General features: G+C 33.9%; 1 protein-coding gene across 1 annotated transcript in view; it reads left to right on the forward strand.

Annotated features, from left to right (window-relative positions):
• Positions 1-13,721, forward strand: part of TAF2 (TATA-box binding protein associated factor 2) — a 76,424-nt gene that overhangs the window by 44,335 nt on the left and 18,368 nt on the right. The window contains exons 16-20 of the mRNA XM_019642089.1: positions 1,540-1,680; positions 4,542-4,652; positions 5,615-5,808; positions 6,636-6,775; positions 9,581-9,650. Of these exons, the coding sequence (XP_019497634.1) occupies positions 1,540-1,680; positions 4,542-4,652; positions 5,615-5,808; positions 6,636-6,775; positions 9,581-9,650 (656 nt within the window). The remainder of the gene's footprint in view (positions 1-1,539; positions 1,681-4,541; positions 4,653-5,614; positions 5,809-6,635; positions 6,776-9,580; positions 9,651-13,721) is intronic.

A 13,721-nucleotide genomic window follows, 5' to 3' on the forward strand; every position in this document is an offset into this window, starting at 1 on the left:
CTTAGCTGTGGAGGGCAGTGTCACTGGCCCTCATGTGGGATCCGAACCGGGGCCCTCTGGCATCCCAAGCCAGCTCTTAACCAACGCGCTACTCAGCTGGCCCTGAGAGTCAGATTTTAAAACCAAAAGAATTTTTCACCGTTTTATTGACTTGCCAACCACATTGTTAAAGCAAAGAATGTGTTTGGTAAGAAATTCATTGGTTTGAGTGATGTTTTACATAATAGTACATGAAATCAGTTCATCTTAATTATCCTGTTGTGGTGATTACTTTATGTTTTGGGTTTAGTAATCAATATTAGTGGTATGTAATTTAAAATGATAGGTTCTATAATTTAACATGCTAGAAGAGTTAATTGATTAAGAATACTAAATATTTTTCTTTAGATGCAAAATAACTGAAGGTAGAACAAATGGAAACCAGAAAAACGCAAAAATTTGGCCAGAAATACTGGGTTCCAGGTATTTAAAAAGCATCTTGATAACAGGTTCATTCTCATTTAGTGACTCTCTTGCTTTCCTCACTGCTAAACTCATTTGTCCAACATTTCAACAGACTGTAATGTTTCAGATTTGTTCTATCTTTATGGTAACTAGTGAGAGTTGGATTTCTACACTGTACTCAGTTATATGAGGGAAAGGATGATTTTCTTTGATAATCATCTGCTAAGGATATAATTTCATTGCTTCTAGAAAGATCTTTGTGATTCTTGCATGCTAAATTCTTAGCAGATACATACAATTATTGACTGTTATATAAAGTTAATTATAATTTTCTTTTCAGACTTTTTTTATATACTAAAAGTATCAATAGCAAGATATGGTTTTTGTGTAAGCATTCTTACAAACTTAAATGGTAGCACTGTACTTGGTTTGTTTTTCAATTAGAGTAGACTTTAAAACCTTACTTTAAAATCCATGGTGATGTTTCTAGCTGATAAATTTAAAAATGTTAGAATTACATCTGCCTAAGTGGACAAACACAAACTTATTTAGAATAGAAGCTTTTTGCAAACATGTTTTCTTAAAACATAAAAAATGCTCCAATTTAGAAATTAACTTACAGAAAATATTTATAAGTGTACATAAGAATTGGGGGGTGTGGGGCCAGCCGAGTGGCTCAGTTGGTTAAGAGCATGAGCTCTGAGCTACACAATGCCGGTTCGATTCCCACATGGGCTGGTAAGCTGCGCCCAAACTGAGCCGTGGCTGCGAGCTGCCAACTGCCAACAGGCAGCCAGATGGCGACTGGACTTGGAGCTGAGCTAGCTGCGCCCTCCATAACTAAGATTGAAGAGCAACAGCTTGGTTGTTCTCCTTCCCAATTCCCCAATAAAATCTTAAAAAAAAAATTTAAAAATTGGGGGGTGAATTTGTCTATTTTCTTGGAAATGACAATGAAAAGCTAAAATGTATTAAGTTTCTGAGAATTGAAGCCGAAAAGTAATCCAGTTGTATTGAAAACTTTTAGAAAGTCATTTTATTTAAAAATGTGTCTGTAGTGGTGATGGAAATTACTTGATTTCTAATTATTTGCAGATTGCAAATTCAATGGTGAGCACATGGACAGGACCACCAGCCATGAAGTCACTCTTTACTAGAATGTTCTGTTGTAAAACTTGTCCAAACATTGTGAAAACAAACAACTTTATGAGCTTTCAAAGTTATTTTCTACAGAAGGTACAGTTTACTTTCTAAATTTCTTATGATTGTTTTATGCCACTATCTGTATATCTCTGTTTAACTTGGAGACTGTTCAAATAATAGATGTGTTTACTATCTTCTGAGAGGTTTTGCCTCTGTTTTGTTTTTGCTTTTAAAATTTTGTCCAAAATTTTGTTTACGTGATTGTTCATTGAGTTAAGAGCTGTGGGCAAGTAACTCACTATCCACATTAATACTAAAGTAAGTAGAAATGGACCATTTGAATTTTAGGCCGGTGACCTGGGGGATGGGGTACAGGTAAGTCCTGAAGGCACACCTTCCAGAGTGTGGATGGCATATGTGAGTCACAGACAGCACTGCTCAGTACTCTAGTGTCAGGGCCACTTGTGCTGCTCAGTAGCAGTTGGCACGAGGACAGGTTTCTTAACCCTCTAAGCCTCAGTTTACACAATCGTATAGTTTACCTTTTTTAGAATTAAATAAGATCAAGCATGTGAAAAGTTTGAGACTATATCGCATAGTAAGTTTTTTAGAAATGGTAACGTAGAAAATAGAGGTGTGATGGAGGCAGTGTTTCAGGAAGGGATGAGAGATGGCAGGGTGGTCAGCATTTGGGCAGTTTGGAAACCATTTGTAAAATGAAGGCAAAGATTAGAGGAACTAGATTGAACTAGAGGGAGGAGTGAAGATGAAGTAGAAAAAAAGTAGTGAAGCCTCTTCTTTCATGACTTTGCTGTTGAGAATTGTGAGAAATGAGACCTGTTGAGAGGCTCGAGCACGGCCCAGGAAAGGCCGTCCTGGGATTGTTTTTGTTTGTGTAGAGGGAGAGAAAACTTTAGACGTGTTTGGCACGGATTGGAGAGGGAGAGATGAAGTATTCAGTGGGAGCAAGTAAATGTAAAAAAGGGAAGGTGGAGCGAATTCTGAAGGTATTAGTAGTGGGTGGGACACTGTTGGGAGGTCAATTTTAGGAAAGATAAAAACCTGCCTTTTTCTGAGGCAAGGTTAAAAGAAGTGAAATGACAGATGTTAAAGGAGATGTTACGCAAGTTGAGCTTTATTTATAATAGACGGACAGGAAAAGGATTTCCCAGCAGCACTGACGCCTGCTGAGAGTGGCAGTCATGATTTATTTGTAGTGAATTTCATCAGAACAGATTCAGGAAGATCCCGGTTTGGGGAAAGCCAGTATTGGTGTGATCAAAGAAGTCTGTGGCCTCCGGTTTTTTGATTTTTAAGTACTGAACATCTGATGGTACTTAGACATGTTGGCTCAGCTCTACTGGCATCTCATTGATTTATGGCGTGAAAGCAGGTTAATGTCTGTGTCTACCCGCTATGTCCCCTTCATTATGTCCTGGTGATTCCATGTACCTTAGATCAGTGTTTTCTGTTGGGAGTTGTGATAGCCACTGGTGAAGGAGTCAGGAAATCAATTTGGAAGTTTTTGTTTGTCATTTGCATAAAAAATAATAGGCAGTATCAGACTGCAGCACTTGTAATGAGGGTAGGTGTAAGGTATTTTGGGTTTTCTTTTTGTAGTTTGTAAACATGGCATCTAAGTGTGTGTGTGTGTGTGTGTGTGTGTGTGTGTGTGCGCGCGTGCGCGCGCGCGCGCGCACACGCGCAGTGGAGATGTCAATGTGTTTCTTACTGTGGGTTGCCATAAAAAAAGTGGCAAAATGTATGCTTTTAGACCAGTTTAGACCTTTCACATATTTCTAGTGGCAGAAAAGAGAGATTAGTATCTGAATCAAACTTGAGTTCTACAAGGACAGAACAGGCATAGGACAGATGCTTCTATGAAAAGAGCGCTTCCCTCAGCTCTTCCAGCATTAACTCCCACAGTGGTGCCAGTGTCGTAACACTGACCTTCCTTTTGCTTCTGCGCCTTCAAGCAATCAAAGGAGCCACCCTGCTTTTTATCCCTCAGTTCAGAGGGTATAGTTAATTTTTTTCTTTTTTTTTTTAGAAATTTTTATTGGGGAACAGTGTGTTTTTCCAGGACCCATCAGCTCAAATCAAGTAGTTGTTCCTATCTAGTTGTGGAGGGTGCAGCTCAGTGGCCCATGTGGGGATGGAGCCGGCAACCTTGGTGTCGTGAGCCTGCGCTCTAACCACCTGAGCTAACCGGCTGCCCCAGGGTATAGTTATTTTAAATCAGAAGAGGGGATAGTCCAGATCTCGGTTGTATGCTGGGGCCCGTGGTGTCTAGTCGTCTGTAATTCTGCCTTGAGTTTAAGTAGCTTCGTTTTACTGGTAGCGGACACCATTATGTGAGTCAGGTTTCTACCTTCTTAGAAAAGTTGCCTATGAAAATTTGGGAAGAAGAAAGTTAGGCTGCATTTCAGATAATTTACCATTTTCCCTTAAGCTGAGATGGGGTGGCACTGAGATGGGTGGTACCCATTGAACTCTATGCCTGCCACATGCCTCCTGCCACATGTTATTTAACCCTGAAAATGGTGGTGAGGCTGCTGGCCCGTAAGCAACTAGCAAAAAAAAACCCCATTTTAGTAGGCAGTAGAGTAGGAATTGGATAATGGTTTTCTAATGTTAAAATTCATATCTTTTTCACTGTAAAACACAACTAAATTTATATAATTTACATTATATATACTTTCCTCTAGCAAATGAAGACAAAGGTACGTGGGCTACAAGTACATCCAGTTATACAGTTCTCCCCTTGGTTTCCTGCTTCGCTCTTCTCTTCTGTTAGAATGTTAGAGACATGTTCCCACTGAGAAAGAGTGGGAGTTAGGGTGGTTAGCCTCCATCCAGATACCTTCGTCAGGCCCAGAATCACTTTTTCTACATGTACGTCAATGAATTGTAGTAGTGAAATAGTTTATATGCTTCATTTTTTTTTTTTGTAGACTATGCCAGTTGCAATGGCTTTATTGAGAGATGTTCACAACCTTTGTCCCAAAGAAGTCTTAACATTTATTTTAGACTTAATCAAGTACAATGACAACAGAAAAAATAAGGTAAGATACCTTAATGAATATTATAAAACTACCTGGTGATATTTTGTTTTTAAAGAAATATTTAGACTGTGACTTGATTGTTGAGTCCATGCTACTTGCAATTTCTGGAGATAAAAACATACAAACAGGATTTATTATAACCAGTGCATGAAAACCAAGATTAGTTGGTTTATAAATGTTCCTCATAGCTTCTCTGGGATATGGATTTAGGAATTAATTTTCTTTTTGATGATTTCCTTTTCCATTTTTCTGCTTTTGCTAGAACTTCTTTTATTCGTATGCCATTTCTTGTACATCAGCCCTCCAATTTCCTTCCTTCCTTCCTCCCCTTCCCCCACTCAAAATTTCTGGAGCTTTTTTCAATTTTATATTGTAATTTAATTTTTATGCTGATTCTCTGTACAGTTTCTTAAAAATATGTTTTGCTATTGCATGGTATGTCATGGGTTATGTTTTAGGCAATATTAATGATAGTTTTTGGATTTTTCCCCCCCTTGCCATTTTTTTTCCCCTTGCGTACTCTATTTCCTCTAAGTTGCTTTTTTCCCTTTGTTTGTTCTCGTGTGTCTACTTTTATGTTGGTGCTGTCCTCAAATATCTGATAATCTTTGGTTATGTGTACATATGTGAGAGGAGAGCACTAGATAGAATATGCGAAGCTCTGTATTACAAGCGGGATTTGTGGACTGTGGTCTTCCTTTTAGAGGAACCTGGCAAGGTGACTGTAAGAGTGGCTTTCATGTAGTAAATATTTGTTGAGTAAACTAATATATTACTAATTAGTGAATCTCTTTCACTTTTTTTCCCCATGTGTAACTCTATGCAAAGGACAGAGTTTGAGTACTTAACAGAGAACTTGCTTATGTTTTCAGATAAATTATGTTTTTAAGTTACGTGTATTTTATTAACTTTTGAACAGAGTGTGAATTTTGTTATCCTCTTATAATTATTTTTTGGCTTAGTTTTCAGATAACTATTATCGTGCAGAAATGATTGATGCCCTTGCTAACTCTGTTACGCCTGCAGTCAGTGTGAATAATGAAGTGCGAACTTTGGATAACTTAAATCCGGATGTGCGACTCATTCTTGAAGAAATCACCAGGTTTTTGAATATGGAAAAACTTCTTCCGAGTTATAGACATACCATTACTGTCAGGTATAATGATTCTTTACGTTTTCTTTAAAGTTATTTGTTTTTATAATTATAAGAGAAATTTATTCTCATTATAGAAAACCGCAAAATATAGTAAAGTTAAAGGAGAAAATTAAAATCCAACGATTCTATCATCCACAGATAAATTATTGCTGTATGATTTTGGAGAGTGACCCTCTAAATTTTTTCCTCTTGTAACAATATAAATTTTAAATTACTGGATATATATTTTATATGTGAATTGGAATACAGATTTTGTATTCTGCTTGTATCGTAAATACTTTCTCATCATCATAAATTCTTCCTAAGCATGATTTTTGATGTATGCATAATCTTCTATCCCATTGGATATTGTATATACACCCTTCTATTTTTAGGCTCTTTTAAGATGACTTTTCACTTCTTTCAACTTCTTTGTATATGGCTATCAAAAAAAATCCATTTTTTTACTAGTTTGCTATAAAAAAGCTCATTCACTGATTCAAACATTATGAATGGTTTAACTTTCCACATTTATTATTTACTAAACTGTATATTACTACACTTTTGGAGCAACTATAAGAATAATAATACCTGAAATTGAATTTCTAAACAAATTTTAAAATTTGTTTTCTTTTAATATTATTTAGATATTTTTAATTTTTATGATCTTTGCAAAAATTTAATGTTAAAAATTAAAAGGTGGATTCAGATCATATCAATTTCTCAGTTTATTGTTATAGATTAATTTCTAATGCCTGGCAAACAAGTTTGATTCAGGCTTGATACTTTAACAAATTCTTTAACAATACTTTAACAAAAGTATTTAAATGTAAATACTGTTTTCCTAGTTGTTTGAGAGCCATACGCGTTCTTCAGAAGAATGGACATGTGCCAAGCGATCCAGCTCTTTTTAAATCTTATGCAGAATATGGCCACTTTGTGGACATTAGGATAGCAGCTTTGGAAGCAGTTGTTGATTATACTAAAGGTAAGTCTTTAGAAATTTATACGCAAACATTAAAGCCAGTCTTAGTTATTGGTGTTTTTTTATTATGTACCATACAGATGTTTTAACTTTAAATTCTTGACTCACTGATTTTTGGTAAATGTAGAATTTGTATAAGAATTAATAAATGACGGAAAAGAATAAAATTACAGATAGATACCTTTGATCTTTCCAAGAAGTCAGTATATCATTCTTATAGCTTTAATTATTGGATACATATTTTAAGAAATAGAAGACGATGTTTCTGAAATTTCTAACTATATAAGAAGGATTCAGGAAAACATCTTGCACCTTTCACAAATTTGTGAAAGAACAAGAGACACATATAGCTGCTTCAGGAGGGGGGGGATTAGGCAACGGTTTGTGAAGTTGTAAAATGAGGCTACTTCCCACCACCCACTGTCTCTTGCTCTGTCTTGGCTTTTGTACAATTCAACTAGTATACACTCCGTACACACAACCAGCTCAATGAAAACCCAACGGCAAACACTTAAAAAAAAAAAGGCTAAAAAATGAATAAGAGAAAACTACATATTTAAAACATTTTCAGAAATACAGAGGAGAAAGATGAAGAGATGAAAAAGTAATCCCCATCACTGTTCCCATCCCCCCAATTATCCAATAAAAAAAAAAAATCTTAAAAAAAAAAAGTTTAAAAAAAAAAAAAAGTAAAAAATTAAGTCATGAAGACTGGAGCCGGTGGAAGAAAAGCAGTAATTTAAGAAGTAGTGGAATACTTTGATAAAATGTAAATGAAACTGACCCAAGCTAGAGTCTGATGAAATTTAAAATTTTAAAGTTAAGAAAAAAGTGTGTAAATTCTTAGGAACATCAAAATCTAATTACTGTGCAAGGTAAAAGAGTAATGTGGCCTGTGACTTCTTCAGAGCATGAAGAGTTCAAAAGACAGTGAACAAGTGGCTAACATAATGTTTAGGGAAAATTATGATCTAAGATTTTCTACTTTGCCAAATTGTTGTTCATGTAGCCTTGAAGGCTTAGAAGTACATCTCCTGTGTAACATTTAAAAAAATAAAATTCCCAAAGATATGTTTCGGCTGATATGGAAATGAATCAAAGTAATAGCTCAAAATTGTTGAAAGTGTGAAATGAAAGACATAGTGATGAGCACCTATGCCTGTAAAATATAGAGCTACATTGAAATATTTGTTCATATGGTTCTAAAGTTTAATGCAGAATTCAAAAGTGATTTTTTAAAAATTATATGGAAATGTTAGAAGTAATTAATCTGCATCTAAAATTCCAGATCATAGCACTAAAATAAGGGAAGAGTAAAGAAGTTAACATATGCTGACCTTATCTGACTATGGAAAGAAAGGAAGGAGTGAGGGAAGTTCTTTAATAGATATTTATTAATTTTCACATATTAAGTAGAGGAAATATAACTCACATCTTTATAATTTTTTGTAGATTTCAATAGAAATACTTGTTTATAGTTAGAAATTATAAAAGGCAAGAGAATATTGTGTGCATGTTATATATGGTGGTCTGAGTTCAGAAAGGACTGCCATTTATTCTTTTTATTGAGGGTTAAAGTTATTTCTTTTAAGAAATGATGGTGAAAATAGTGATTTTTTTCTTTTAATGAATTTCTTGGCAAGAAAAAGAAATGTAATCCTCTATCAGTCTCCGTTTTTTTTTTTTTTGACATTTTACCTATTCATGAAACCTAGAAGTCTTCAGCTCTACTAAATATTCCAGTAGTCCCAACTGTTTCCCCCACGGTGTATGAATGATGTTCACTGTCACATAAAGAGGAAGACTTTATGAATTAGTACTACCTGAAGTGAAATAGAATGTTAATATTTTGATTTCCAAAAGAACACTAAATTAATGTAATTTAATTGAGAGGTGTTTAAATGTGATCCATGAATTTTATTTAGCTCATTTGAAATGGAAAAAGATGGAAAATATTAGAAATAGAACTCTGAAAATAAAGCTTTTCAAGTCATAACAATAAAACTTGTTAAAAAGGTGAATGGAAATAGCTGATGAGTCATTTTCTTGAAATCAGTTATATTTATAGCACTATTTTGTAATTGCCTTTTATGTTATCTTGAAAAGTTAAGGACTGCTTTTTAGTCTTAAATGAAAGAAACCACTTGGGCAAAAACAGTTTACTATATAAAATAGTTGAGATACCACTGAGTATCAGACCTCTATAAATATCAAATTACACAATTTTATTTAAATACATTTTGTCTATTTAGAGTTAATCATCTCTAATTTAAGGCTGTTAATAAATTATAATTTACTTTATATTGTATTTGCCATTGATTTGACTGTAGTGAAAAAATATACACTTTAGTCCTGTTTTATACTTTGGTTACATATGCATATAGCACAGTACTTATAAAATTTACAAAGTGGCCTATTACATAAAAAACTGTTAAAAAGTTATCTGCATCCCAAAGTATAGCATAGGGAATGTAGTCAATAATATTGTAATACTATGTATAGTGTCAGGTGGGTACTAGACTAAATGTGGGGGTCACTGCATAAATTATATAAACGTCTAACCACTATGCTGTATGCCTGAAACTAATATAAAATAATATTGAATGTCAACTGTAATTGAAAATTAAAATCATTTTTAAAAAAGAAATTAGACAAATATTTTGGAAGAAAAAAAAAAGTTATCTACAGCCTTCAACTCTGATTGGAAGTCCAGCTAAGGCAGAGTCCTAAATATTACGTATAAACTCCTTGCTTATCACTTGTTTAATTTGTTGTAATTGCAACAGATTTCCTTGTTTTTATTTCCAGTGGACCGGAGTTATGAAGAACTGCAGTGGCTACTTAATATGATTCAGAATGACCCTGTGCCCTATGTAAGGTTAGTTTTCGTGCTGTAATTTTTTTTTGTAACTTCTAAAGTAAATTGAATAATTTCAGAATAGTATACATGGAGCAAGGTTTTGTTGTTTTTGAAAACATAGGAATATGTTATGCATTTATTCATGCCCTTTTTAATTTGTTTTTTAAATTTGATTTGCCTTTGAAAATACATTTAAAAAATACACTGTTAATAAAATTTATTCTCCATAATTTTACATATGATTTCTATTGTAATTTAAAGAAAAGCTTATGTAATAGTTTATAATACACATGGAGGATCCCATATATATCCAAAATGATGAAACCTCTATACTGATTGATTTAATTTATTTTAAAAGTAATTATGAGTAATGTTTTGATGTATATCATTTGTTCCTTTCTATGTTATATAAAATCTTAAGTTTTATTAAATAGACTTGGGATTAAAAAATGTAATATAACACTTTAAAAATTTAGAAAACAAAAGAAAATCCCTGTGCTGACATAGTAACTATTTTCATTTTGGTATCCCCTTCTAGTCTTCATTTCTGCTGTTTCTTTTGCAAAGTAGGATGTTTATTGTGTATTCAAATAGGATTAAATTTTTGACCATTTTTGTCTTTCTTTCTTGGTACATAATAGACACTCAGATTTTTATTCATGTTAATGTTATGGTTTCATAAAATAAAATTTGAAATCTGGAAAGTAATTTAGATTATAGCCATTCACTAGAAACAAGAACATAGACCTAGACGTGAATTGTTTTGCTCAGCTTTACACATCAGTTGGCAGATAGTTGTTTTCTTCTAAAAAGACATCCAAGCAAACTCTGCCTTCTAACCCACTGAAATGCATCGGGGCATGAGGAACCACATAAGAGATTCCAGCTCTCTAACAGGGATATTATCTTCAGCCAACAGTTGTTTTTCAGGCTGGTTGTAGCAGTGAGTTCTTGGTTAAATTACCTTATATTTCAGTGTCTTAAATGATGCTTATTATATAAGCATTCTGTATACAAAGTTTTGCTGTTAATACTTCATATTTCTTCATTTGTGATCTAAATGGCATTTTAAATAATCTGTCCTTGTGGTTGGTGCATACTAAGGGTAAGGTTGGCATGGACAAAAATCTCATCGTTCCCTATTCTAAAATACATGCCATATAAAAGGCGATAGTCAGGACACCTGTCTCATGTCTTATCTGGCAGAGCTCATGCATTTGAAAGTTTATAATAAGATCCTACTTATAGCAAGTAGGAACAGAAAGTATAAATACAGTGTAAATAGAGCTTACCATGCATTCATTTATATTTCAGTTCCATCAACAGAACTAACATTAAGATGCATATTTCTGAGATCTTAGAATTGTGCTTTGAAGACCTTTTTTAGAGGATTATAATATCATGTAATATTTGAAGTTTTTATATTTCTGAATTATATACTATACAGTCTAAATGATTGCTTTTGAAATATTGTGTGGAGCTGTTAATATTATGGAAATTTCAAGAGCTTTGATGTTTATAATCTGAACTGAAAATATATTTAAGGATATAGTTCATGATTCTTTTTGACATGTTTTCTTATTGATGTTGCTTGTTTATATCACCAATAGGGAACCTCTTAGGGTTTACTTAAAACTATCTAGCCTATAATTATACTCATAGTTTAAAAAAAATTTAACATGTCTTAAAAATTCTTTAATGGCAGTGAAGTATTAACACACAGCATTTATTTTATGTGTGTATTTTTTGGTGTCTTGGAACATCTGTCTATTTTTGTGTTTCACTGTTTTTTTATACTTTGAGTAGGAACTCTGTCCTTTTCTCTTTGTCCCATTACTTTTTCTTTTTTCTTTATTTCATCTTTATTGAGGTATAATTGACATATAACATTATATGTATTAGTCATATTTGCTTTAGATTGGGTAGGATTATTTTAAAGATGACATAGAATTCTTGTTTTGGAATCAGCACGCATATGATCTTATTGTGTCTGTTCCTCATAGGGACTCACTTACAAGATGTAATCAAACAATATGGTGAGTGTTTAAATAAAAACAAAATGTATTACAGTAAAACACACATTGCCATTAATCCCCCTCTAAATACTCCCCCTTGCTTTCTGAAGCAACTCTGGAAATCCTCTTTCATGAGTGTCTTTAGTTGTGTGCTGTCGTGGCTGCCTCGATGTCCTGAATCATTTTGACTTTGGGGAAGAGCCAGAAGTCACACAGTGTGAGATACAGTGAATACTCGTAAGGTGGATGAGGACACACCGTAATGTTTTTATTTGACAGAAATTGCCATATACCAGAAGCGATGTGTGACACAGAGCATTGTCATGATAGAGGATGATTTACAGCACACTTTAAAACACACCTTCTCTTAACCACAGCTCCCATCCAACTAACTGCACCGAACAAGTTGAAACTTGTCACACACTGTTACTAAGTTTTGAGGTGCCACTTCCCATATTGAAAATCCCTGCCTTTCCATTGGATGACACTCGGCAGCAGCATTCGCCGTATTTTGTGATCACAACAGAAAGGCCCCATGTCACACATCGCTCCTGGTACAGCAATTTCTGTCAAATAGAAACATTACTGTGTGTCCTCATTCAGCTTATTCACCGGACCTAGCACCGTGCGACTTCTGGCTCTTCTCCGAAGTCAAAATGACCATAAAAGGTAAATGTTTTGAATCCATTCAGGACATCACGGCAGCCACGGCAGAGCAACTAAAGACACTCATGAAAGAGGACTTCCAGAACTGCTTCAGAAAGTGGCAAGAAGGGATAACTGTGTTTGAAGCAAGGGGGAGTATTTAGAGGGGGATTAATGGCAATGTGTCTTTTACTGTAATAATTTTTTTTTAAAATTTAAACAATCACCGTATATTTTGATCACACCTCATACATCCAACACTTTTTTTTTTTCTGAGAGATTTTGAGCATGTTTTAATTTGACTCCATTTTTTATAGTGTTTAGCCCACCAAGAAAATTCTCAAGTGTCTAGGGATATAACGATGTTTTTGCTGCTCTGAATGTGACATAAACCCGAGACTTTCTCAGGATTTGCTTCAGGACTGTTCCAGATGTTGAAAGCATATGCTTGTTGTGAATTCTTATGTTTAATCTCTGTAAAATTAAGCATAAGATTCTCATTGTCCTCCATTAAACTTTATCTCCTCTGAGTATTGCTTTGAGTGTTTAGTTGTTTATAAATATTTTCTTGTGAAAGTCTTCTATTACCTAAGCTTTAGAGAAAAACAACACTTCTAAAGAAATATTTAATTGCATAAAGTAATACATGTACTAATCATTATTGCTGTTTTAGTGATATTTTAAAGATATCCCCAGAGTACCCTTTACACTTCATTGGCATGGCTATAAAGAGTTTGTAATGATCTGAGTAAATATCATCAAGTTTTATTAGCGGGGCCGTACCACTTTGGTATTTGGGGTAATGGAGAAAGCAGCTGGATAGAAACTTAGTAACTTTTCTTCTTAGTGCAAATTAAAAGTATAACAAGATCAACATGCTCTAAAACAGCAGACTCATCCATATTTTAAAAGATGTTATTTATTTGTAATGCTGATTTAGTCTTACAAATAGATTTTGAGGTCCTTAAGGACAGGATTGCATTTATCCATAAAGATTTGAAAATACTGATGTGAAATATCTATAAAGATACATATCCTCTTTCATATTACCTATCTGTAAATTGCATCTGTAATGACATTTCACTTTTTGTTCTTATAGCCTTTCAACATTCTTTCATATGGTCTTAAAATTTCAAAGCACAAAACTGTGTTAACAGTGAGAGTCCACATATTTCAGTTTTACAGACAAATTGAAGCCAAAAGGGGTTAAGTGACAAACTACAACCGAGCAGTTCACTTTTCTCCTTTCCTTTCTCAAGTACTAATCCTGTTTGTTAGTTTTCCACCAACAATTAAATATAAAAATTTCCAGAGTTTACACCTTCTTTAAAGTTTTCTAGCCTCAATAAAAATTACAACCTAAGCTTCTTTCTTCCTTTATTTTGTCCAAGCATTTCATTACTCTGAAGTCTTGAATTTGTCAGACCAA

The sequence above is a fragment of the Hipposideros armiger genome, unplaced genomic scaffold (genome assembly GCF_001890085.2).
Source record: "Hipposideros armiger isolate ML-2016 unplaced genomic scaffold, ASM189008v1 scaffold_65, whole genome shotgun sequence".
NCBI classification, from domain to species: Eukaryota; Metazoa; Chordata; class Mammalia; order Chiroptera; family Hipposideridae; genus Hipposideros; species Hipposideros armiger.